Below are 27,944 nucleotides of genomic sequence, written 5' to 3' on the forward strand. Positions count from 1 at the left end.
CACCAATCTTACAGAACAGGAGTTGAACATTTTAATACCTTTCCAAAGTAACGAGGGAACTTGTATTGATTTTCAATGACGTGAGCAAAACCACCTTGGAGGCCAAAATCTACAGAGAAGTAAGGCAAACCTTTTGGCACCTAAATACAAAAAAAAAAAAAAAAAAGAATAATAATCCAGGCAGTGCATTAATTATTTCTTTCAAACATATTACGTTCCAAATCCTTAAAATGTTTAAACTGATGTTTGGCATATTTATTTACCTTCAGATAGTTTCCAAAATTCTAAACTTTCCAAATTTACTCAAGCTAAATCCCAAATGGGTAAGTGCTTTTGAAGAGTTTGAGGAAGAGAGGCAGGGAGGTGCCAGAACAGCTCTGCTTTTTGTCCATGAAAACATATAAACATTTAAAATACTGTGTATTTTTGGAATATTGTTTTTAAATATTCTGTATTGCACATAGCTCTATATGTAGCTGAGTTTAGCCTGTATTCCAACTATTCTTTGATGGAGTCAGGTAAGCAAAAGTGTTCGATTTCCTGATCAAACTTGCAAGTGGAAGGTGGTCAATGTACGATAGAGATTCATGCCTAGCTGGTGACTGTCAGTTTCTGGGTAAAGCTAAAATTTTTGCACTGTGGGCTTAATCTTCTTAACAACCCATGACAAATGGGAGACACAGTGGAAGAAACCCCCAAAGGACAAATTGTTGTTACATGGTCTCTCATCAGAGCTTTCGCTATCAACGAAATACAAGTAGAGGTTGTCTTAAACAACAAGCGACCGATGTAAACTGGAAAACCGGCCTACTTTTAGGAATCAATAATGTTAGGACTTCAAGACTCAACATTAGTTTCAAGCCAATTATTAGTATCTTACAACTTTAGAATTGCCTAAGTAGCAAAGAACTTTCTCTTGGGCCTGCTTTAACATACTGCTATCTGCTTTGCTAGAAGGCTTGTTTAGTAAGATTTCCTTGGAGGAGCAAGCATGCCAAATGTTGAAGAAACTAAATGCATCCTAACAATTGCTGTCTCCAGTAATTGTTATCCAGGCAATTGCAGTTTCTCCTCCTGCTGTTAAAACAGGCAGCCAGGGCAAATTGGTACCTACAGAGGGGAAAAACTGTGATGGACTACAGTGAAGCAGCAATTTCCCAGGAAGACAGGCAAGACAAGAGGCATCATAGCCCAGAGCAGAATTCAGAGGAAGAATGTTAAAATAGTCACTCCCTAAAATTTCTCAGGATATATCCATTAGGATGAGAATAATAAGGGTTTAGACTGGCAAGATTCTGTCTATTGTGCAAATAAAGAACTGCAAATAAAGAACGGAACTTTTGGCTGGATTGTGCTATGCCGTTCTTGGACTAAGCCTGACACAGTCAGGCATTACACATATAGACATATAGACATACTGAAATGTGTATTATCCATTTGGTCAAATTCTGTAAACTGGAAGGTAAAGCCCTGTCTGAGAAAACAATAGATTGTTCATAACATTCCTACAAAACAGTGAATTTGGATAAAGGAAGCCATGATATTGTATAAACACTGTTTTTGAATTCTACAGATCTTATGTGTAATATTGCTGAGTTGTGATTATAATAAAGTTTCACGAATTCTTTCTACACAGTTTAATACTGTTCAAAACTGTTAGGAAACTGATGTTAAAAAGTTTGTTTCTTTATTTTAAACTGTCATTAAGACAAACAATGGTAAACAGAAACAGCTCTCTGGGCCACTTGCCATGATCATTCTTGTGGAGTACTTCTAAACCTCTACCTATCTCAAAAATATAGGATGTCTTATCTAGGGACATCCTGTATTCTCAAACGATCCAAACATCCAACATTTATTTCTATAGCAGGTTTAGTGATATTTCTAATCTTCTAAACTTCTAATCTGGGGAGGGTGTTCTAAGAATTCATCAATACTTCTAAGCACACACTTCCCACTGATGCGCAAATAAAAGGCATGTAAAGCTATGTTAGCTAGGCATGTTACTATGCCTTAATTTCCCGCCCCCCCCCACACAAACTTTGAGTTTAAATTTACTTTGCAAAATTCATTTTGATGCCTTTCCATAGTCAATTTAATTTGAAGAATAACCAGAGAAAATTAAGTGGGAATACCAAGCAAAGAAAAAAAAGGTACACAAATGATTTTATGGTAGAAGCTCTACGTCCTGAAACTTAGTTTTGCAACTATAAAATGAACTGAAGGTTGATACTCTACATTTTATTCTGAAAATAAATGATCCTAACATTACTACATGCTTTTATGATTTAAGAGAATGGTGTTAAATAACCCATTACATAACTCACTCATTTTTCTTCTATATAAAGTCAAATAACACAGGAGCACATGTTAATAATTTTTTTAAAAAAGAAATTGGCAGTGGATGGGAAACTATATACTGAATGGGGAATAAGTAACATTTTTGCCTATCTTAATCTTGTGCCTTTAATTTCTATGACTTATTAATTGTTCTTTTCCCAGCCTAAAGTTGCTTAGTATGAAATATAACAGAAATAAAGACACATTGCAAAGCAAAACATCATTCTCCGGTATTAATTTCCATGGTGTTTCTGTGACCGAGATAAAGTATTATAAAAATAAAATGGATCCAAAGGGTATCTATCTGTATAGGAAAACAAAGATGAAGGTAAGCCGGAATGAGAGGAGAGCTTTCTGTGGCTTGCAACACAATGGTTGGTGGCAACCTCATTAATTTGCCTGCTGATAAACAAGTGGCGTTTTGACAGGCCTGTCAGCTATGAGGGCCTTGTAAATAGGCAAGTTCTGCCTGTGTAAAGGTATCCATGGCATGCTTTCAAAATTACAAAATGTTGCTTAATCCTGAACTAGAAGGTCTGCTCTTTGTATGATTTAGAATCTATTTTCTCGAAATATCAAAGCCATTTTATAGCTATTGAAGTTGAGGAGGGAGGGAGGGAGGGAGGGAGAGGGAGAGGCAGGGGGACAGGAAGAGAGGGAGGGAGAGGAAGGGAGGGAGAGAGAAAGAGAAAGAGAGATTTTGGGAACTTCTAAATAAATACTTAGTTGCCCTGAAAAACTATGAATTAGAAGTTACAGAAAAATAAATAATAGCTGCTACCATGTTTCCCTGAAAATAAGACCCAACTGGAAAATAAGTCTTAGCGTGATTTTCAGGATGCTCATAATATAAGCCCTATCCCCCAAAATAAGCCCCAGTTAAGATTGTCAGCCAGATGGATGCATTTAGTACCGTATTTCCCCCAAAATAAGACCTAACTAGAAAATAAGACCTAACCAGAAAATAAGCCCTAATTTTTGGAGCAAAAATTAATATAAGACCGGGTCTTATTTTTGGGGAAACACGGTAGGTCTGTACAAACACTGGGTGAGACATTTCAGTTGACAGATTGACATGGATTTAGTAATTAGGTTTCCCTACATAGTGAACTCCCAACGAAATGTATTCCCATGATAGTGAATATAGTGGTTTAGGTATATTGACTAGATTTATTTATCCAATTTCTACATTGCCCGTCTCACCTAGCCTAAATCACTTTAGATGGTTTACAAATAAAAAACATATAGCAACATAAAAACAGAGTTAAAACTGAATTAAAACCAAGTTAAGATTTAGAGGTTATGGATTTAAAGGTTGCAAAGATAAAGAGGCTTTGAAAAGTTAAAGATTCAAATCCAGCCACCACCATAGAACCTCAGTAGGTGATTTTGGGCCAATCATTATTTCTTGATCCAAAATACCTCACAGAGTAGCTGTTTGGAAAATAAAAATGAAACATGTTCTCTTTATAAGCAGCACTGAAACCCTGGAAGAAAGGCAGGATAATAAAGTAAAAGTAAACTAAACTAGCCTTTCTTCCCAATTCTGTATCATAGCTCTTCTGAAGGAAACAAACCATCTAGCTGAAAATTTCAAATTATTCCAAGTGAATGTTTAACCCAATTCAAGCTCCCAGAAGCCACTGCATGTAAATGTAAGCCATGCATCTTTCACTAAACTCTTAGTGAACTTAATGGGACTCAACAGAGTAATTACATATGTAAGACATATGGAACTGAAGCAGACAAAATCTGTCAATAAAGCCAATAACTTCAAGAAGTACCTTACAAGATAATTAAAAAGTATTCCCCTTGATATCTCTTAGAGTTTCCTTGAAATATACCAGTCACTATGGTTAGAGTTAGCTTTGGAATTCAGATGTGTTTTTGCCATCAACTTTATTTAATGTATTTTTCTATGTCGTCTTTTATTATAAAAACGCTGTCTTTTAAAAGCACTGCTCCCATTCACATGTAGAAATCGGCTTTGCATTACAAGCGACGAGCTTGGAATACTTACCGATTTGCGAACATCTTTTGAGCCTAGATTAATTAGTTTTTTATTCATGGCCCACTCTTCGTCTGATTCCATTATAGCTTTCTGGGGGGAAAAATATTGCAAGAATATATAAAACGTCCACAAAATGGCAAAGTATGATACAAAGTAGAATTCATTTGGACCTCTCCCCATCCCCAAAGATTCTTTCCCCCCCCCCCAACCGTTCAATTGTGTCAGATTCTCGGAGACTGTAGTTATTTTAGCAAGGTTTTTCAGAAATGGTTTGCCATTGCCTTCTTCATAGCACTGCGAGAAACTGACTGCGCCCAAGGTCACCCATCTGGCTTTGTGCCTGACGGTCTCCTGGTTTCTAGCTTTTGATACACCTTAACCACTGCGCCAAACTGGCTCGCAGAAATTTCATTAGTACATATTAATTAGGTAATTCAATTTATGTATTACATTAAAGCATAATGAAGACTGATGTAGTAATAACTTTACTCTGTAGCTTTCTCTTTTTATTTTACTGTTTCAGAACTTCAGTTTAACTGTAATCTGACATAAATTAGTTCAAAGTAAGAAATTTCACTTTATAGAATTATACATGCTTTTGCCTCTTAATAATTGTGACAATTATGTGAAGTCTACTTATGTGTGTACACACTCACACACCACCACTATTACCATATGAAGGGAGGGGAAGGGAAGGAAAAGGAAAAGGAAAAGGAAAAGGAAAAGGAAAAGGAAATTCACACCAAAGAATCATAATGTCAGTTAAAGCTCTCATATTTACTAATATCTTCATATGCCATTTAAATTGCTTCAAAATACACAGTATATAAAAGGAATTTTGGGTTCAATGTGTCTGTTGGGACAAACATATCCATATCAGTCATCTTTAGAAAAAAATTGATTTCCATTTTACAACATCCTATATTTCACTTCTACTGATGGGTCTCATTCATGAAAAAGAGTTTGCTTTCCCCTCTTTGATCCCCTGGGAAGTGGATCAAAGCAGATAATACCAACTCCACAGTGAGTTTAATATGACTATTTCCAGGTAGTGGCATCCTTTAAAAATATTTTATTGCTAAAAAAAATGAAAAATAAGAAAAAAGCAAAGCAAAAAAAAATTCCATCATCTAATCTGTTTGCTGATGGAAAGTCTTGTTAAAAAAAAAAACAGTTTCTAGGAAGCGCCTATAAAGGGAATTACAATAATATGACATATGCCTGTACTAGTTTTGGCTAACTTTCTTACAAAAACAAATCATTTAAGAACCTGAATACAATATTATCATGAGTAGTTTCACATAACTCATTTTAAGGTTGCTATGGTTTAGGGTCAAAAGAAAACCAGAGATGTTTTAAAAAAATTACCTTGAAATAGATGGGAGCCATATCACCCACTTCCTTTGGGAGAGGAATACATTCATATACCATGTGGTATTGTTTGCTTATACTTAAATTTGTCTCCAGAAAGACACAATCCAATTCTTCAGCTTCAAACATCTTTACCAAGGTTTTTCTGAATACCTGGTACAAGAATAGGTGGGGTGGAGGGGAGGAAGGGAGAGAGATAGAGAAGAAAACAATAGTTTCCAACCTTAACATTATTAGGCAATGTGACTGTGCAAATGTCTGCAGTGAATTGACATGTTTTATGCTTTTCATAGTGTTAGAAGAAATCCAGTCTGGTTCCAGGTTGGGAGGGAAAAAAAAACCCGCTGGAAATAAAATGGAGGCTGGCTACAAGGGAAAAAAGGTCTCAGTTTATTTGGCCTCCAGAAACTTCAGGGACAGCAGGATGTTTCGGGGGTGGCTGACAAAATGGCTGAGTGAGTGGATGGAGATTTTTATAGGGTTCTGGGGTTTGTGATTGAAATGCTTCGTGTGTGTGTGCGTGTGTGTGTGTGCACGAAATGTAGTGAGCGTTGTATCTTTTGCTATTCTAATGCTGGTCGGTAAATCCTATAATGTTCTAAAGGTCATGTCCTGTCCTTCGAATTTGGGTGGGGGGATGTAAATTCTTAATCTGATCAGCTCCAGCCTTCTGTCCGAGTTTGTGGGTGAAGGGGTTTTGTTTATGAATAGATTGGCCCAATCTTCCTGAATGGATACAAAATCTCCTATCCAAAGGACTAGTCTCTTCTGCTTGAGGCTGTTTTCCTATAGCAGGGTTACTTTCTGCTTTTGTTAAGACTTTTCTCCATTTCTCCTTTAGGAGACATATTCTATCCTGCCTCTTTTAAATATTAAGAGTAAAGAATATTTTATCGGGGGGGGGCTTCCTACATTTTGCATTTTTGCTGCATGCAAAATAAAATATAATGAACTGATAATTGAACATATTGGGTATTTTAAATATTTATACAATATGCAGAATGTCAGAGGAACTTCTTGTGGAGTCCTTGGTGCAGAGAGCCTTCTTATATGTCAAAGGAAAGGTGTACCAAAGTTCATTTATTGGGCAACATAAATGGAAGTAGAAACAACAGGAGATCCTTTATCCACATTTACACAGAAGTTAATCCCTTGTTTTATATTGACTCCAAATGCCACCATTCTTCCACTCTGCCTTCCAATTACATAATTTGTCAAAATGTGACATTTTCACATCAGACTTTATTGACCTTTAAGTGAAATAATAATATTCCCTTAAAGAAAAGCAGTCATAGATCTCTGTTCAGCAGAAGTTTATCCAACCTGTTAAACTGTAACAGACTTGACCTCTGTTCACTCATTCTCCCACATAGGATGGAATGTCACAAAGAATTACGGAGAGAATCAGTTTGTATCTGCCTTGGTGTTTGGAAACTGGGACTTTTTAGAAAAAAAAGGAAAAGGTGGAAATCACAGTCCAGATTTCAAGGAAATGAAAGATGAGTCTATAACCCAAACTTGAAATGTTGTAATAATATTCGATAAAGAAGATGAAAGGGCTAAGAACCTGAGGTCCTCAAAATAATAACCATAAGTCTGTATCTACTTGAATCACAGGCCGATTGTACATATATATTATAAAACTCACATTTCATAATATAAATAAGCCAAATAAGATGAGGAGACAGGCTACACCAGGGGTGTCAAACTTGCGGATGCGTCACGTGCTACCACCGCCCCCACCCGGTTTAGCGAAGGGGGAAAAGTCCCGATATGTCCCGATCCGTCACGTGATGCCGCCATGATAATGCAAGTTTGACACCCCTGGGCTACACTAACTTATGAAATACAGTGTCAAACTTTATTGATTTAATTATGAGAGCAACTATTTATTTTGTAATATCAGATATGCAATCCAAAACAAATGAAACTGTCTGCATTTGCTGCTGAGGCCAAAACATCCATACAGAATAAAGGACAAACTGAAAAGCAGTACATTCTTATTAAAAAAATCAAATGTTAATATATCTGATAATGGCAGCCTTACTACAGAAAGTTCTGTTGTTTGTTTTCTTGCTAACAATTATGTAAATATCCGAACTGCCTTACAATAAATCAGACTACTTATCCTTCAGAAAAGCATGACATAGTTTGCATGGCAGAAACACTCCAGAGGCTTATGAAGAGTTCCACAACCACCAAATCCATTATTTGTTACTTGAACTATTATCTAGAGATGCCAGTTTCAATCTAGGACTTGCATACGTTCTGCCATAAGTTATGGTCCAAAGAATCCCGGGATGAAAGGTGACAGATCTTTTATTTTTAAAAAGTACCAGAAACAATGACAAACCAAATAATTGAATAGCCTGATGCTGGCTGCCAAGATGCTTGGTGCTCCAATAAAGTAACACAATGTTATTGGCAGTGTTGAAAGAATACAAAATACGACAAAAACCTAAGTAGGGCATGCTTTAAAAAGAGGACTGAGGCAAAGTTTAGACTGCACATCATGGCAAATCTCTGCAAAAAAAATTTGGATAAAATCTGAAGACAGCCAACAAACTTCCATTTCAGATTTTTTGTTTGTTTGTTTCACCATGCTGAGATTTATAATCAACCTCAAGGTTGTCGCAGAGATAGGCAAAGGCTGTCAACCAAAAATCCTGGCATCAGAAGGTCTGAGTTTCAATGACAATTCAATGCAAAAAATAAAAAGAAACAATCCCCTGGCCAGCATCTTCAAGAACCATTTTACCAGTCAGCTAAATATCACGTTCTTGTCCAGATTAAGAATTAATTCAATGGTTAACACATTACTGCTTGACGTTGCCACAAGGATACATTCTGGCAATAGTATTTGGGAGACTTTTGTGGCAAAGTAGACACACACAAAAATATGCTTTGTTACAGTAGTTATTAAGATGAGGTTCAATTATCATCAAGCATATATAATAACAAGTACCAGGTTTAATTCTCTAGAAGATTTAGGAGACAATTTTGATATTTTTATAAATATTGCTTGAGGTTAGCTAAGATGAAGTTGTCTAGATTCCCAGAGACTCCTAAAAATTGTTACTTATTTATTTATGTATTTTGTATGGCTGCCACCTCACGACTCTGAGCAACAAACGAAACTTAAAAAATAAAGACAAATATAACAACACAAAATACATAGCAGCCAAGAATAAAGCATATATAATTATGACTAAATTAATGACCAGAACAATTAAGCGCTGAGTTTCAGCCATACCGTACACGGCAGCATGAGCTTTCGGCGCAAAAGGGCTGTTTGCTTTGGGGATAGAGGGTAGTGGTTCCTCCACAATTGCAGGAACCCATTTTGCGAGCATTGCATAAGGGGCATCCAGGCATAGTGAGAATGAAGGTTTTGGCCCGGAGCTATGTTTAGTGGCCAAAGCAAGATCAGGCCATTATGGAGTGGGTAGCCCGGTGCCATAGTTGCCAACAGGCACAACCGGCCCTACCTAGTTCCCTCGTGAAGTAATGGGAGAACCCCAAGGTTCAGGCTTCATATCAACCTTGCAAGATCATTTCAGGGTCAAACTTTCTTGATCGTGGTGGACGCCCACTCTAAATGGGTTAAGGCGGTGCTAATGCCATCCACCACGTCGGAGGTTGTTGTCAAAGCATTGCTAAAGTTATTCATAACCCATGGTTTCCCAGACACGATAGTCTTGGATAACAGGCCACACTGACCGCTGGTCATTTCGAGGCCTTCATGACCAGACATGCTATCAGGCATGTCCTGGTGGCTCCATGTCACCCAGCTAGCAATGGCCTAGCAGAGAGAGCAGGACATTCGGCGAAAGAATCCCTGAGCAAACTGGACACCTGAGATTGGCAGAGCAAAATTGCCATCTATCTCCTCGCCCAACACACCACACCGTGTCCCACAACTCTCCATAGCCCCACCAAACTGCTAATGAGCCACTGGCTAAGAATAGTCTTAGACTGTTTGTACCCTAGTTACTCAGAAGAAAAACCCTCAGATTCCTATGGCCGGGCCCACATGTTCAAGATAGGAGATTGGGTGTACGCAAAGAACTTTTGGGGAGACCCTAGGTGGATGTCAGGCCAGATAGTAGAGGTAACCAGCCCCTACCTATACAAGGTTGAGCTTGGGGACGGCTGCATTTGGAGGCGGCATGTAGATCAGCTTAGGTGTTGCCAGTTCCCTATGCTAGAATCACTGGCCAGCCCCAACTGCCTACTGGGAAATAATGCCCAGACAAAAGGACAAAACTGCTGATACCAGAGACCTGGGCTTCCCAGACAACGCCGACCACATGAAGGACCTACCTCTGGTCTCGCCATCTGCTTCACCTTCTGGTCATCACGAGAAGCTCATGGTACAGTCTCCAAAAGTTCCAGAGGTCCCTGCAAAAGTTCAGGAGGCCCCAGCAAAAGTTCCAGAACCCCCAGCAAAAGATCCGCCCAGTCCAGCAGTGTCCACAGAACTGTGCAGATCCGGGAGGAGCCAGAAATGCCCAGCATACCTAGCAGACTACACCTGTGCTATCCAGAGGGGAAGAAGTGTGACGTTCGGCCCGGTAACACATGGAAATGGAGACGCTCCTAATTGGCTGACGTAGATGCTCCTAATTGGCACAACCATCCAGCGGGAAATAACTCATTCCTGATTGGCTAGCCGATTGACAGCTCTAGTATAAAAGAACTGTCAGAAGGTAACCAGCTGGCTCACTCGCACGCCATTACTCAGAGTGGGTCCACCATTAGCAAAGCACTGTTAGCAATAAATACTTGTTAACTGTTAATCCTGTCTCGCTTCAATCCTTACCGGCCGGTTCTGAAAACAGAACACTGTATCACAAAATGCCATTTCCAATGAGAAATACTCTCAGTCCAGCAAAGACCGAACAGTGCAATTTTTAATTTTTACCTATTTCCCTTCCCTGTAGCCTTATCTGCCATTACCCAGACCAAAATAACTGGAAACCCAGAGACAGCAGGAAGAACAAACATGACATCTCCCAATTTACCAAAGTCAATGTCACACAAGCAAAGTTTTCTCGCTTGGGAAACTGACAGACTCCACAGCATAACAACATGACTGATGGAACCAGAGACTAAGACTAAAATAGATCAAAGTTTGACTTTCCAAAAGACATGTCTCAGCTCAGCTCTGAGGCAAAGGCCTTCGCTAGGACTATCAGCTCTGAGCTTTAAAAAGCTGGATGACTTTCTGACAGCAAGAAAAAAAAAGCTATTTTATATTTCTTTCCTGCTACAGTGTCATCTGGATTTCTGCAACCAAGATCCAATAGTCCTCACTTGTTATAGATTTCAATAAACCTTCTCTGAGATTTTGTATTTCATGCTTTGATCAGAGTGCAAAAATTTATGGCTCATTCTGAAAACTTTATATATTTCGAACTGAAAGCAATAATGGCAGCATTCCAAAGGATATGTCTGACACTCATTTTTAATATGTGTTAAACTGTAATTGTGCAAGAGAGTACAAGAGGTGATTTTAAAAGATCTTTATTTTGTAAATTAGATGGTTCTTGCACATTGCAGCTGAAAAAACCAAGCTTTATTAACAGCAAGCTATCTCCAGATTAAATAGTTACGTGCCCAGTTTCTGTGCCAAGTAAATGTGTCCGTTTCAAGCAACAGAGATGAAGGATGGATAGGGAGTTTTTTGCAGAAATGCTCAGAACTCACAGTTTTATGAAATTTTTCAGTACACTGGGGATGGGTAACTAAATATAGGATTATATTCACATAGACGTGAAACTGAAATATTATGATGCATAAACCAACCTTGGTGGTGCCAATAATCATTTGTACATGCTGTCCAAGGTATTTTGGCATGGCACCATACCAAAATATATTGGACAGGACTTGCAAAACCTGTGCATTAACAAAATTTCCACCTGTCAATTAAAAAGATCACACCGCTTGGATCTGCACAAATACTACGCGCCAATATGTTACAACATCCTAGGTTCTGGTATATGAAGGGCAATACCAGCTAAAGAACTGGCAGCTGTAATTTCATATTTTTGTGTATACATGTGTAAAGCTGAAGAAACAGTGGACCACTTATTTAACTGCTGCAAGAAGATCAAACAGACTGAGTTACAAACATGACAAAGTAGCAACGATGGTGCATTAGAATATCTGCAAGAAAAACCACTTGCCTGCAAGCAGGAACTGACAGGACCACAAAATAGAAAAAAAGTAATAGAAAATTAAGAGTTTTCATTCAACATTTAACAATTGTTGATACAAAGGACAAAAAAGGCTGGATAGCAGACGTTGCAATACCTGGAGACAGCAGAAGAGAAGAGAAACAACTAGAGAAAATCACAAAATATAAAGACCTGAAAATAAAAGTAGAATCACTATGCCAAAATAAAGCAAAAATAATACAATGAGGAAAGCTAAGGCTCACAATGAACAAAGGCTAGCGACAAAAGTAAAAAATAACAAAAAAAAGCTTCTTCCAACATCTTAAAAACAAGAAAAAAGTCAAGGAAACAATTGGCCCATTGCTGGGAGAAAGTGGCAAGAAGGTGACAAGCAACAGGGAGAAAGCAGATCTACTTAACTCATTTTTTGCATCTGTCTTTATACAAAAGGAAAAAAACAATCCAACCTATCAAAAACAGCACCACAAAAACAGATTAGGAACACAAGTTAAAATAGGGGAAAAAATGATAAGTGAACATCTGTCTACCCTAGACAAGTTCAAATCACCAGGACCGGATGGATTACACCCCAGGGTTCTGAAGGAACCGGCAGACGAAATCTCAGAACCACTGAACTATATTTTTCAAAGATCCTGGAGCACAGGGGAACTGCCAGAGGACTGGAAAAGAGCTGATGTAGTTCCCATCTTCAAAAAAGGAAAAAAAACAGATCCAGGAAACTACAAACCTATCAGCCTAACCTCAATACCAGGGAAGATTCTGGAAAAGATAATCAAGCAATGAATCACCGAACACCTAGAAGCAAACAAAGTAATAACCAAAAACCAACATGGGTTTGTCAAAAACAGATCATGCCAGACTAATCTTATTGCATTCTTTGACAAAGTGACAAAATTAGTGGACCAGAGGAATGCTGTTGATATAATTTACTTGGACTTCAGTAAAGCACTTGATAAAGTAGACCATAACCTACTACTAGATAAAGTAGAAAAATGTGGGTTAGACAGCACCACCACCAGATGGATTCGTAACTGGCTGACCAACCACACTCAACGTGTAGTCCTCAACAAAACTACATCCACATGGAAAGAAGTATGCAGTGGAGTACCCCAAGGCTCGGTTTTAGGCCCAGTACTCTTCAACATCTTCATCAATGACTTGGACAAGGGGATAGATGGGGAACTCATTAAATTTGCAGATGACACCAAGCTGGCAGGAATAGCCAACACTCCAGAAGATAGGCTCAAGATACAGAAAGATCTTGACAGACTAGAACATTGGGCGTTATCTAACAAAATGAAATTCAACAGTGAAAAAAGTAAGGTTTAGATAACATTTAGGTAAAAGTAACATTTAGGCCAAAAAAACAAAATGCACAGGTACCGTATATATGGTACCTTGCTCAATAGTAGTAATTGTGAGAGGAATCTTGGAGTCCTAGTGGACAATCATTTAGATATGAGCCAGCAGTGTGCAGCAGCTGACAAAAAAGCCAACACAGTTTTGGGCTGCATAAACAGAGGGATAGAATCAAGATCACGTGAAGTGTTAATACTACTTTATAATGCCTTGGTAAGGCCACACTTGGAATATTGCATTCAGCTTTGGTCGCCACGATGTAAAAAAGATGTTGAGACTCTAGAAATAGTGCAGAGAAGAGCAACAAAGATGATTAGGGGACTGGAGGCTAAAACATATGAAGAATGGTTGCAAGATCTTGGTATGCCTAGTTTAATGAAAAGAAGGACTAGGGGAGACATGATAGCAGTATTCCAATATCTCAGGGGTTGCCACAAAGAAGAGGGAGTGAAACTATTCTCCAAAGCACCTGAGGGAAGAACAAGAAGCAATGGGTGGAAACTAATCAAGGAGAGAAGCAACCTAGAACTAAGAAGAAATTTCCTGACAGTTAAAACAATTAATCAGTGGAACAACTTGCCTGCAGAAGTTGTAAATGCTCCAACACTGAAAATTTTTAAGAAAATGTTGGATAGCCATTTGTCTGAACTAGTGTAGGGTTTCCTGCCTGGGCAGGGGGTTGGACTAGAAGACCTCCAAGGTCCCTTCCAACTCTGTTTCTGTTGTTGTTGTTGTTTGTTGTTGTTGTTGTTGTTGTTGTTGTTGTTGTTGTTGTTGTTCCAACTCTGTTTCTGTTGTTGTTGTTGTAGTACAATACAGGTAGTCCTTGACTTACAACCATTCATTTAGTGACTGTTCACAGTTACAACAGCACTGAAAAAAATATGACTTACAACCATCCTCACACTTACAGCTATCTCAGCACACATACAGTCACACCTCAGGGTCATGTCATTGCCATTTGCAACCTTCCCAGCCAGTTTCCAGCAAGCGAAGTCAATGCAGGAAGTCAGAGTCACTCAACAACTGCATGACTCACTTAATCCCTGCCGTGATTCATTTAACATCCATTCATTTAACATTGGAAAAAATGGTCATAAAATCGGGTGATCACAACTGCTTTGCTCAGCAACAAAAATTCTGGTCCAAATATTGTCATAAGTCAAGGACTACAGTGTTTATCAGAAAATAAGACCGAGTCTTATTTTCTTTTAGAACTTGAAAATAAACACTTGGGCTTATTTTCTAGGCAGTCTTACTGTCTTTGAGGTACAGTAGGCCAGACTCGGTGAGCTGGACATGCCGTGGATGCACCGTCAGATCCATTCCGAACCTTTAGCGTTTAGAATGGAGGCTTTTTGGCAAACGGGAGGAAAATGGGGAGGGGGATTTTCCTGCCTGCCATCCTTCCCTCAGTCTGTGCTGAGCTTGAGGAATGGATGGCAGGCAGGAAAATCCCCCTTCTCATTTTCCTTCCATTCGCCAAAAAGCCTCCCACGAGCCTCCCAAAAAGAGGGAAAAAGCAAAGCAGCTGACTGTGGAGCTGCCGGCATGAGGGAAGCAGCCCAACAAGTAGAAGCGCTGTGCCCAGAAAGAAAAGGGCAAAAGCTGCATTTGCACTCCCCCAAGGGGCCAGCGGATTGCACTGCAGCCAGACAGTTGCCCCGCCCCGCCCCATGGCATTACTCATGCTGACCACGCCCATCCCCTCAGGCTTATTTTCTGAATGGGGTAATCTTAGGCCCACCCCAAAAAATTAGGGTTGGGCTTATTATTGGGGTGGGTTGTGTTTTCAGAGAAACATGGTACCTATAGTAATAGGCATCATGAGTGCAATTTCCAAAACATCTGGAGCATCACTTGACTGCTATCGGCATTCACAAGATCATCCACAGTGAATAGCAAAGGGCAGATTTATTTGGGGCAGTTTATATCCTCTGACAATACCTTTAATATTATTAAACAACATCTGCCTATCCAGTTCCTTGGGAAGGACTCAATAAGTGGACAAAATTGCCAAATCCAGTCTAAACATCTGGCTGACTGGGCAACTGAGCATGATAATAAGCCAGTAATTAAAATCACAGAATATTTTAATCGAAAGATACATTTTTGGTCAATTGGTCCACCCTCAACACATGACAATCCAGCCCATTGGATCATCTTGGATGAAGGGAAGGCATGGTATCTATCATAGTGATCACACACTATCAAATGTTTCCCAAATTAATTTGAGATGACAATGGAATACTGTACTTAAAAGAAAGACTTTCAACATGCCAGTTGGATAGCTTGTTTTTCATATTATTTTTCAACACTTCTCTAGCCCAAAGAGAACAATGAAATTATGTATTGCTCAATAGATCCATAATTGGTGATAATTCCTTGGTGGAACGGATAGATCTTTTCAATGTGTATGTATATATTTGAGGGTTACTACCATTTTTGAGCATTTATGTTTAGCTTTTCACTGAATTGCTTTCCTTTCACATCTGAGGAATGTGGGGAATCTTTGAAAGCTCTTAAGAGCTTACATGATTTCTAGTAAACACTATTAATCATCCCAAATAAACATTATTTTTTAAGTTCAATAAAAATGAAAAAAATCTGACTTGGCAATTGCAAACTGTTACAAATCATCATTAGCAATGTTATCATTAGCATTGTGGTTTGTTTTGCCAAGGCCTTAAACTGAAAGATTAAGTTTTGAAATAGTTTTATTTCAGTAACAGTGAGAATGTCAACAAATGCATTGTGATTTCCTTTGAGAGAACTGGTCTTCACAGAGGTCTGGAAAGCTCCAGTAAAATACTTTTTTATCAAAAGCATTTTGATAAATATATCTCTTTGAAGGAAAACAGATATAATACATATTTTACAGACCATATTCATCTTTTATTTACTGTGTTTTCTCTCTTCTTCTAGAAGAGATAAGGACACTTCACACACCCAGCTCAGGAAATATTTCAACTTGCAATCCTTATCTTTGTTGTTGCTAGTTGCGAAGTTGTGTCCGACCCATTGCGACCCCATAGACAACTTTCCTCCACGCCTTCCTTTTCCTTTACCATCCTCTGGAGTCCACTTACGCTCACGCCGACTGCTTCAGTGACTCCATCCAGCCACCTCATTCTCTGTCATCCCATTCTTCTTTTGTCCTCAATCTTTCCCAGCATTAGGCTCTTCTCCAATGAGTCTTTCCTTCTCACTAGGTGGCCAAAGTATTTGAGTTTCATCTTCAGGATCTGCCCTTCTAAAGAGCAGTCAGGGTTGATCTCTTCTAGGAGTGACCAGTTTGATCGCCTTGCAATCCAAGGGACTTGCAGGAGTCTTCTTCAGCACAATAGTTCAAAGGCCTCAATTCTTTGGCGTTCAGCCTTTCTTATGGTCCAACATTCATCCAACATCCAACAATATTAAAATTAAAATTAAAAAAATATTATTATTAACATTCATAGCCATACATTGCAACTGGGAACACCATAGCCTTGACTATACACACTTTTGTTGGCAGGGTGACGTCTCTGCTTTTTAGTATGCTGTCTAGATTCGCCATAGCTTTCTATGTCCTTATCTAGTGGGCTACAAACTCTTAATCCTAAGAATATAAGTTTACATTTTCTTGTCGAACTTTCGTAATTCGAAGGACGAATTCCACAATTTCACAGAATATGAACTACAATACTGGTCATCCATAGACATTCAGAAGAAAAGGCAGGTCAGCTGTTGTGTAAAGCAGAGGTCCCCAACCTTTCTGGGACCTGTGGGGTGATGGGGATGGTTTTGTGTGCACATCACTTTCACAAATGCAGTGTTCAGCGCATTCAACCACCACTTCTGCAGCCCGGTTCCAAACGCCCTGCAATCCAGCATTGGGTCACAGCCTGGGGGTTGAGGACCCCTGGTGTAAAGTACATACCAAAACCAAGCTTGGTACCATGTTATACCTACAGAATGCAAAAGGCACATCATAAAAAGCCGGATCAAAGTAGAAGCTGTGCTCACCTGAATTTCTTCCCAAATGTCTTCATCTAGAACTGTGGCAGCAGTGTAATGCTGCATAGGAGTGACCAGGCAATGACCTTCCGTAAGAGACTGGTACTTTGGCAAGGATAAGTAAACCTAGAAAAGAAAATGCAATGTTTGAGCATCCAGTTAGTGCATATTGACCTTATGACCGCCTGCTGCTACCGAATACCTCTCACGGACCCGTGCGCTCTCACAGAGAGGGACTCCTCAGGGTGCCGTCGGCTAGGCAGTGCCGGCTGGCGACGCCCAGAGGAAGGGCCTTCTCTGTGGGGGCCCCCACCCTCTGGAACGAACTTCCCCCAGGACTTCGTCAACTTCCTGACCTTTGAACCTTTCGCCACGAGCTTAAAACACATTTATTTATTTGCGCAGGACTGGACTAGATTTTAAATTTTAATTGGTTTTAATGGGTTTTATTATGTATATTGCTATTTTAATTATTCGGCCATTTGTAATAAGTTTTTTAATTGAGGTTTTATTTTGTATTTATATGTATATTTTTTATCTGGCTGTGAACCGCCCTGAGTCCCTAGGGAGATAGGGCGGTATAAAAATACGAAGAAAATACGAAGAAATAAATAAATAAATAAATGATTTCCATGATTCATTCCAGCCAAACTAGACCTCATATAAAACTTGCTTAGAAAGAGACTCTCATTTTAAAACAATTAAAAATTCCAGCAGTGGGAAATCTGCTAAACAGTTCCACACCCACGGTTTTATATATCCATATAGGACAGGATCCATATGGGACAGATTCCTGAATGAGAAAAAGTGGCAAAACATGAAGCATTATTATTTCACAGCCATAAGGTTCTTTTTATTTGTATATAGAGTCTGAAAAAGTACACACAGAGAGAGAGAGAGAGAAAGATTGCCATGTCATCTAATTTGGACTAGAATCCCTTCATTGAACATATTCAAGCACAGGCTGAACGTCATTTGTCAAGGGTGCTGGATTTCTGCAAGGAGCAGAAGATTGAATGTGATGTCTTAAAATGGTTTCTTTCAGCTCTTTGAAACTAATTCCAAATTCGTTTTATAAGGAGGGGACACTATATCTGTTGTTTTTTAATATCTGAATGACTTTGTCTGTCTTTGTGCCTTTGTTTTCTTCTACCAATTATAATTTCACCTTTCCTCTATGACTCTTCCCGTCTTACAACTCAACTCTGCTTTGGCCTCCTAATTATTTACTCTTCCTGTGCCACCTAAATATTCAGCTCTTGTGTATCATTGCAGCAAGGTCATCAACAAATCTGAAGTACTGACGATTAAGTTTATCATTCAAGACAGAGTCATGCTCATATTTGCCGCATCCTTGAAGTGGCTTTTTCCTCCTAATTGAAGAGCCAGGGTTATTCAAAAGCAATCATTCATGTCATAAGAAGCAATCTTAATTTTAATTTCATAACATCATGCACAGAGAACAGCCTTCGTTTAATTCGTCCATTTCTATGTCAAAATAACTGATGCTCTTCCCTTACCTTGTTACCAATTGCAATGATGAGGTGTTTAGGGAGTTCAGAGCTACCAAAGCAATGAGGACATTTTTCCATGCATGCAGCAAGTCGTTGATGCTCACGGATCGCTTGGTTTCTCTCCCTTTCCTCTGCTTTTCCACTTTCCTCCCTCTTTGCTGCTTGGGAAACGAACATGTCATCCAGAGTGTAATAATCTCTATCAGTTTTGTCTGAAAACTAAAGCAAAAGATAGATCAGGTGAGCTGGAAAGCTAAACTAGGATTATAAAATTTATTTGATGACTTCTAGAAACTCATTACCTCTAAATATAACAACTATATGGACTGTGATGTGCGGTGGTGCTATGTGCTCAACCTCAAAGTACTCAGACAATTCTGGGATTGCCATGAGGTAGCTTGTATGTGCGCTCACATACAAAGACAACATGTGAAAATTCCTAGAACAGCCATACTGAATCTTCAGGAAGATGCCATTGTTTCCAAGCTCAAAGGAGTGTGCTTCAACCAGTAAACTCTGTAAAGCTCCACTGGAGATATTTGCAGAGCCCTAATAAAAACCAAATTTCATTTCATTTTTATTAAAGCATCTTTCTTTTCATCAGTGGGAGTTGCTGCCTAGCATGAAGTCCATAGCTCGTCTTTATTCTTATAATCTGCATTAGATGGAGGATCAGGGATAATGCAGACTGCAAGTAACCCTAACCCTAACCAGAGCTTATAAAACATTTGCTAGACCAATTCTTGAATACAGCTCGCCTGTCTGGAACCCATACCACATTTCAGACATCAATACAATTGAACGTGTCCAGAAATATTTTACAAGAAGAGTTCTCCATTCCTCTGAATACAACAAAATACCTTATGCCACCAGACTTGAAATCCTAGGTTTAGAAAACTTAGAACTCCGCCGCCTTCGACAGGACCTGTGTTTAACTCATAGAATCATCTATTGCAATGTCCTTCCTGTTGGAGACTACTTCAGCTTCAATCATAACAATACAAGAGCAAACAATAGATTTAAACTCAATGTTAACCATTTCAATCTTGATTGCAGAAAATATGACTTCTGTAACAGAGTTATTAGTGCTTGGAACACACTCCCTGACTCCGTGGTCTCTTCTCAAAATCCCCAAAGCTTTAACCAAAAACTCTCTACTATTGACCTCACCCCATTCCTAAGAGGTCTATAAGGGGCGTGCATAAGAGCACAAACGTGCCTACCATTCCTGTCCTATTGTTTCCTTTCATTATATCCAATTAATATAGTTATCACATACTTATGCTCTTATATATGCTTATATATTATATAGTTATTTTCATGCTTATGCTTATGCTTATATATACTGTTGTGGCCTCCTGCCAGAGAGTGACTCAGAGAGTGAGGGGGAAGGGCCGTCAGGGCTCCCTTCTGCAGGGCCGGCTTCCCTGGCTCAGCTCCAGGAGCCAGAGGCAGGCCAGGTGGAAGAAATAACGAGGCCTCTGTCTCCTGTATCTCCCCCCGCCCAGGCAATGCTCCCAGACCCAGCTGAAGGAAATCAGTCCTGGTTTGACCCTAGGTTTCGTAGACAGGAGAGGCGGGAACAACAGAAGCAGGGGTGGGCAGGCCTAGGAGGTGCTGAGTCACGGAGCCACACCCCACAGGGTATAAAAGCAGCAGGGGCTACTATACTACTCCGTGGCAAACAAATCAACTGCTTAGAGAGAACTTGAGCTGAAGTACTGTTTGTTCCTGGTTTCCTAGTTGACTCGCCAGCATCAAGAAAAGATAACAGAGAAACTTGGCAGACTCTCACTTGTTTGCTGCCAGAGCTGATAGCTGCCATGGACTGAATTGCCGGCTAAGTTAGTCATCGCTCATGCCTCTCGGACTGAGGGGTGGGGGGACAGAACAGTATAGAATTACATATAGCCATGCTGGCAAAAGTATGGCATACATGTCAAAGGTGGCACGCAGAGCCCTCTCTGCTGGCACACGCACCGTCACCCCAGGTCAGACCTCTGTGGCCTTTCTTTCGTGAGCTTCTGTTTCCCTGAAAACAACAAAACAGAAGCTCACGAAAGAAAAAGATCTTACCTCTTGCCATGCTGCCGGAGTTGGGATGCCCTGCCTCCCGCCAGCCAGATGGTTTTCAGGTCTCTGCTGTGTACGTGCAGGCATGTCCGCACATAATCACATCCGTGCATGTGCATGCCCGTGCATGCACATATCCATGCATGTGCATATTCGCGTGCACACCTTTCAGTTTGGGCCTGCACATGCAGAGTTCGGGCATTCGGTGTCTAAAAGTTTGCCATCACTGACATATAGTAACTTAAGATCCTTTATTTACAAATAAGTACCCTACTTCTATTGCTTATGCATTGGATCCTCCTCTGAAAAGTATAAATAGGAGTGCATCACTTGGTTGAGTGGGGTCTCTCTGAATATTCTTTTGAAGGAATCCTACCAGCATATGCTGCTTAATAAACACCACAGTAAGTCTTGATTATTTACTTTGGTTCCTATGTTTGATTCCATACAGGTAGCTTAGCCCGGGTCTTGTCCAAAGAGGAATGTGTTCTAGCAAAACTCTTCTATAGACAGCAGAGCAAACAGCTGCAGCTTTCTGACTGCAAGTGAGATGTTTCATTTTGCAACTACTGAATTGCAAACATGGGACTCAGTTGCTAATTTTGCACAGCCTTAGCCAAATGCTGCATTTTCTAGGTAATTATCAAACAAAAAGGGGGAATGGATCTCAAGTCTCCCATGGAATATTATACTGGAAGGATCCTTTCCGCTCACTCATTAGGAATCCATTCAAAGAGGTATTTTCCACTAGGATTTTGGATACCTTCCCCCTCTCCATTGTTTTAGGGGACAGAGGGGACTGGGAAATCATGGCCTGCTTTCTTTTCATATCAAGAGAGATAGTTAAAAAAGAAAATAGCTAGAAAATGAAGACAATTAAACATTTTTTTTTAAAAAAGAGGATGGAAACTACAATTTGTAACCTGATTACATATAATAACTAAAAGTAAAAAAGAAACAACAACCAAGACATAAATGGACACTGTGCTCTGCCCATCTTAAACTACCAAAAGGTGAGTGAAAAAATAAAATAATAATAAAATAATAAATAAAATAGAATAAAAAATAATCCTTTTTTGTTTCCAAAGTTTTGCTCTAGCTAATCCTATTGATGAAAATACCTAGTATCATGGATCAAAATTTCACCATCTTTTTTAAAAAAAACACATGAACGGAATAGCATCCATAGTATGTAGCAGAAAAAGGCATGATATATGATAGACTGCAGTGTGCATTAGAACGTATTTTCATAAAGTTTCTATAGAAACCACAGAAATGCTCTTTAGAAAACTTTTCAAAAGACAAGTTGTCTTGAAATATTAAATTTTTTTCCATCTTCTTCCATTTTATTGTGCCCAATTCTCAGAGACTGCCTGGATTTTCCCCTGCAGTTTTCTTGGCAAGGTTTTTCATGAGTGGTTTGCCATTGCCTCCTTCCTAGGGCTGAGACAAAGTGACTGGCCCAAGGCCACCCAGCAGGCTTTGTGCCCAAGGTGGGACTAGAACTCATAGTCTTCCAGTTTCTATCATGATGCCTTAACTACTATAGCAAATTGGCCATTTTATAAAACAAAAAATATTTTGGTTACTCTGTGGCAAACCGAAGCATTTATGAAGCTAAGCATATAATTTCATGAACTGATTGTTTTTTTAAGGAGCACTTTTTTAAAAGTTTAATTCTGGCGTCATTTAGAGTTCTACAAGTCAGTATCTTCTAATGTATACTGACAGCCGAATACTCAGTGACACTGAAAGTTAATATACAACAATTTTAAAGTCTTGACAATATATCATACAGAGTAATTTCTGTATCTTTTCCTTGTACTAATTAATCCAAACAACACACTGAACTTTAAATTAACCTATCTTATAAATTATTTTAAAGTACCATACAAAAGAAGAGAGTAGGTTTTAAATCTGGGTTGTCTTGTCTATGCATTGTGTTTTTGCTTCGTTTTCTGTTTATTTGACTTTTTTGTGCCTTTCAGATTTCAGAAATGCGGGTTTTGTTGTGTTTGTTTATTTGTTTGTTGTCTTCAGTGTTGATTCCTGCTGGATTAAAATATAGGCACAGAATAGCACTTCCTTTTTATGGCAGCTAAACAGATACCTATAGGAAGTCCAATGAGGATGTGTAATAAACTGTAATATCACAGTAATAGATATAAAGAGGCATTACAGTTAATAGCCTCCAACTATTTTATCCTTTATGAATTTCTTTAATCCCTTTAAAGACTGTCCAAATTACTACCATCATTTTAATGACATCCTATTATGGAAGAAAAAGAAAATGTCTCAATTTTTTTTTTACACCATGTACCATGTCCCCTCTCCACCCTTATATTCTTTTCACCCTGCTCTTCGTTGTTATTTTTTAATGTAAACTATCTTTATTAAAAGTTACTGTTCTATCTACCTGGGTTTCTATAGAAACCATGCTCAATAGGTTGTCATGTTCTTATTTCCAAGTTACAGTACTGAAGCCTGGATAAGAACAGGACAAAGCTTCTCCATTAATGGAGCCCAATTATAGGAAAAGTGCTGATTCCAAAGGCTCAGATCTAATTCTCAGAGGCTCATTATCCACTAGGAGAATATATCTGACATGTCTTAAGGAACATATGCGGTGGAAAATTCCCAATGAAGACTCACTGAGTATGTATACAGATTGCAAATGCCTCCTTTTTTCACAAGATCACTTGATGTTTGCCATCAAATCAGTGTCAACTCTTAGCACCATACAGATCCTTTCTAGGGTGAAATGTTGGATATAAATTCGACATTATTTTATAGATGAGGTCTTGCTGTGCCCAGATATGCTATTTATGATTGTACCATATAGTGTGCTTGGCTTCTTCTGTCTCACTGATACAGACTTGAGGCAGTGTTACTCTCTATGTTCCATACAACCATAATAAATCATGCAAACTAAGCATATATAATATTGTTGTTGTTAGTTGCAAAGTCATGTCCGACCCATTGCGACCCCATGGACAACGTTCTTCCAGGCCTTCCTGTCCTCTACCATCCTCTGGAGTCCATTTAAGCTCATGCCTACTGCTTCAGTGACTCCATCCAGCCACCTCGTTCTGTCGTCCCCTTCTTCTTTTGCCCTCAATCTTTCCCAGCATTAGGCTCTTCTCCAGTGAGGCCTTCCTTCTCATTAGGTGGCCAAAGTATTTGACTTTCATCATCAGGATCTGCCCTTCTAAAGAGCAGTCAGGCTTGATCTCCTCTAGGACCGACTTGTTTGTTCGCCTTGCAGTCCAAGGGACTCGCAGGAGTCTTCTCCAGCACCAGAGTTCAAAGGCCTCATTTCTTTGGCACTCAGCCTTTCTTATGGTCCAACTTTCACAGCCATACATTGCAACTGGGAAAACCATAGCCTTGACTATATGCACTTTTGTTGGTAGAATAATGTCTGCTTTTTAGTACGCTGTCTAAATTTGCCATAGCTTTCCTCCCCAGGAGCAAGCATCTTTTAATTTCTTGGCTGCAGTCCCCATCTGCGGTGAACTTGGAGCCCAGGAAAATAAAATCTGTCACTACCTCCATTTGTTCCCTATCTGCCAGGAATTGAGAGGGCCGGATGCCATGATCTTAGTTTTCTTAATGTTAAGTTTCAAACCAACTTTTGCACTCTCCTCCTTCACCCGCATCAAGAGGCTTTTTAGTTCCTCTTCGCTTACTGCCATTACAGTGGTATCATCTGCATATTGATATGGAATTAGATGATTTAGAAACAGAACCGGTGTCATGGTCAGATCATTTTCTCCTTCGCCTGGACTTTCGGACCGCTACCCATCACCGCAGGGAGATGGAACCAATACGTTGGTTCCGTCCCAGGTGCCTGATGGACCCGGAGAGGTTCCTGATGGAGCTTGGGCCGTTTCCTGAGGACCTGGCCCATGGCACGGCTGAAGAACTAGTTGTGGCCTGGGAACGGGCCGCGGCTGGAGCTTTGGACCGTGTCGTGCCCTTGCGGCCTCTGACCTGGCGTAGATCTCGGCCGGCCCCCTGGTTTTCCGAGGGGCTGAGGGAGATGAAATGCCGGAGAAGACGCCTAGAGAGTGTTTGGAGGTCCAGCCGTTCCGAAGCTGACCGAACACTAGTTAGGTCTCATTCTAAGACCTACCTAGTTCCTACGCTTCCACCCTCATTGCATCGGCAGATAACCGCCCGGCCGCCATGTTTCGGGTGACCCGCTCTCTCCTACATCAGGAGGTGCGGGATGACCCGTTGCAGGGACGTGCCGAGGAGTTTAGTGGTTATCTATACGATAAAATCGTTCAGCTCCGGGATGGCTTGGACCGAAATTGGGATGATCCGGGTGAGAGGGCGGAGTCGCGTCTTGTTGAGATTGTTTGGGATGAGTTTGACCCTGTGGCTCCCGAGGACGTGGACAGGTTGTTGGGGAGGCTGCACGCCACTACATGTTTACTGGACCTGTGCCCTTCCTGGTTGGTGCTGGCCTCACAGGAAGTGACACGAGGCTGGCTCCAGGGGATTATCAACGCTTCTCTGTTGGAGGGGGTTTTCCCTGCCGCCTTGAAGGAGGCGGTGGTGAGACCCCTCCTCAAGAAGCCTTCCCTGGACCCAGCTATTTTAGGTAATTACCGTCCGGTCTCCAACCTTCGCTTTATTGCGAAGGTTGTAGAGAGTGCTGTGGCACGGCAGCTACCCCAATACCTGGATGAAGCTGTCTATCTAGACCCGTTCCAGTCCGGTTTCCGACCCGGATATAGCACGGAGACAGCTTTGGTCGCATTGGTGGATGATCTCTGGAGGGCCAGAGACAGGGGTTATTCCTCTGCTCTGGTCCTGTTAGACCTCACAGCGGCTTTTGATACCATCGACCATGGTATCCTGCTGTGCCGGTTGGGGGGGTTGGGAGTGGGAGGCACCGTTTATTGGTGGTTCTCCTCCTATCTCTCTGACCGGTCGCAGACGGTGTTGACGGGGGGGCAGAGGTTGACCGCGAGCCACCTTACTTGTGGGGTGCCGCAGGGGTCGATTCTCTCGCCCCTTCTGTTCAACATCTATATGAAGCCATTGGGTGAGATCATCAGTGGCTTCGGGGTGAGATATCAGCTGTACGCTGACGACACTCAGCTGTACTTTTCCACCCCGGGCCACCCCAACGAAGCTGTCGAAGTGCTGTTCCGGTGTTTGGAAGCCGTACGGGTCTGGATGGGGAGGAACAGGCTCAAGCTCAATCCCTCCAAGACGGAGTGGCTGTGGATGCCGGCACCCCGATACGGTCAGCTGCAGCTGCAGCTGACTGTCGGGGGCGAGTTATTGGCCCCAAGGGAAAGGGTGCGCAACTTGGGTGTTCTCCTGGATGCACGGCTGTCATTTGAAGATCATTTGACAGCCTTCTCCAGGAGAGCCTTTCACCAGGTCCGCCTGGTTCGCCAGTTGCACCCCTTCCTCGATCGGGATGCCTTATGCACAGTCACTAATGCTCTCGTTACCTCTCGCCTGGATTATTGCAATGCTCTCTACATGGGGCTCCCCTTGAGGTGCACTCGGAGGCTTCAGTTGGTCCAGAATGCAGCTGCGCGGGTGATAGAGGGAGTTCCACATAGCTCCCATGTAACACCTCTCCTGCGCAGACTGCACTGGCTACCTGTTGCCTTTCGGGTGCATTTCAAGGTTTTGGTTACCACCTTCAAAGCGCTCCATGGCTTGGGGCCTGGGTACTTACGGGACCGCCTACTGTTACCTCTGCCTCCCACCGACCCGTACGCTCACACAGAGAGGGTCTTCTCAGGGTGCCGTCCGCCAAACAATGTTGGCTGGCGGCCCCCAGGGGAAGATCCTTCTCTGTGGGGGCTCCTACTCTCTGGAATGAACTTCCCCCTGGTTTACGCCAAATACCTGACCTTCGGACCTTTCACCGCGAATTGAAAATGCATTTATTTATTCGCGTGGGGCTGGCTTAAGTTTTTCTTAAACTGCTTAAATTTTTAAATTCTATTTATGTTTTAAATTGGGTTTTTAGATTTTAAATATTTTAATGTTTCGGCCAATTGTATAATAAGTTTCTTAATTCAGTTTTTAATTGTACATTGTTTATGTTTTATCCTGGCTGTACACCGCCCTGAGTCCTTCGGGAGAAGGGCGGTCTAGAAATCCAATAAATAATAATAATAATAATAATAATAATAATAATAATAATAATAATAATAATAATAATAATAATAATAATAATAATAATAATATCTGATATTTTTCCCGGCAATCTTAATTCCAACTTTTGATTCATCCAGCCCCACTGGATGTATATACTATCTACTAGTTTATAAAGAAATTTATAAAGAATTCAAACTTTCTTAACATAGAATTTTAAGTTTTAGTTTTAAAGCAAAGATTATGAAGAAATCATGTTACAGGATAAGTCAACCAGGCAACACTTCATCTATCACTAACATCAGGGTTTGTTTGTTTTTCCTTTACCAACATCATCTATAGCTGGAAAAATAACCCAAAAACATGTTTTAATAAGTCTGTAATGATATGTGGGTTTAATTTTTGAGACAAAATAAGTTTACTGTTTATTTCACACCAGCTTGCTTTTGTTACTATTAAACTATACTATCTATTACTATTAATTGACAGTATTATTTTTCAGATCTTTAAGAGGATGTCATCCCTTTTCATTTCCCTTAAATTATCCAGTATTCACTTAAAATGATAGATTTCTTTTTTTTAAAAAACTTGTATCTTTTCAAACCGCATTCATTCACAATCATCCATATACAGGAAATATGAAAAGATGGCTAACATAAAGAATTGTGTGTTTCCCAGAAATTCACAAGCCCAGTAACATCACAGTGGTTCATATCTCAGGGGAGGATTTGTGCAATTCAATACTATGTTTATATTTGAAGGAAGAAAAATCTCAACAAAGTCACCCATAAAATTATTTCCACCCTTATTGTTAGGAAATAGCCCTGGAGAAAACTCTTTGGACGACTCTCAAGCTGCATTGCCTTTTCACCAGGTTTTAATTTTGTGTCAGAGAATGTTGTTTATTTTCTTTTATTCCATTTCTTTCCAGCATCTTACAGATTGCAG

The 27,944-nt window shown here is 40.2% G+C and overlaps 1 protein-coding gene across 3 annotated transcripts in view; it reads right to left on the bottom strand.

Moving 5' to 3' along the window:
• CWF19L2 (CWF19 like cell cycle control factor 2) overlaps window positions 1-27,944 on the bottom strand; it is a 92,906-nt gene that overhangs the window by 1,874 nt on the left and 63,088 nt on the right. For all 3 annotated transcript variants that reach the window (XM_058185416.1, XM_058185417.1, XM_058185415.1), the window contains 5 exons: window positions 18,798-19,010; window positions 17,287-17,403; window positions 5,720-5,875; window positions 4,361-4,441; window positions 39-140 (listed from right to left, as the gene is read on the bottom strand). In XM_058185416.1, coding sequence (XP_058041399.1) covers window positions 39-140; window positions 4,361-4,441; window positions 5,720-5,875; window positions 17,287-17,403; window positions 18,798-19,010 — 669 coding nt within the window. The remainder of the gene's footprint in view (window positions 1-38; window positions 141-4,360; window positions 4,442-5,719; window positions 5,876-17,286; window positions 17,404-18,797; window positions 19,011-27,944) is intronic.

This window comes from Ahaetulla prasina, chromosome 5 (assembly GCF_028640845.1).
Source record: "Ahaetulla prasina isolate Xishuangbanna chromosome 5, ASM2864084v1, whole genome shotgun sequence".
In the NCBI taxonomy this organism is placed as follows: Eukaryota; Metazoa; Chordata; class Lepidosauria; order Squamata; family Colubridae; genus Ahaetulla; species Ahaetulla prasina.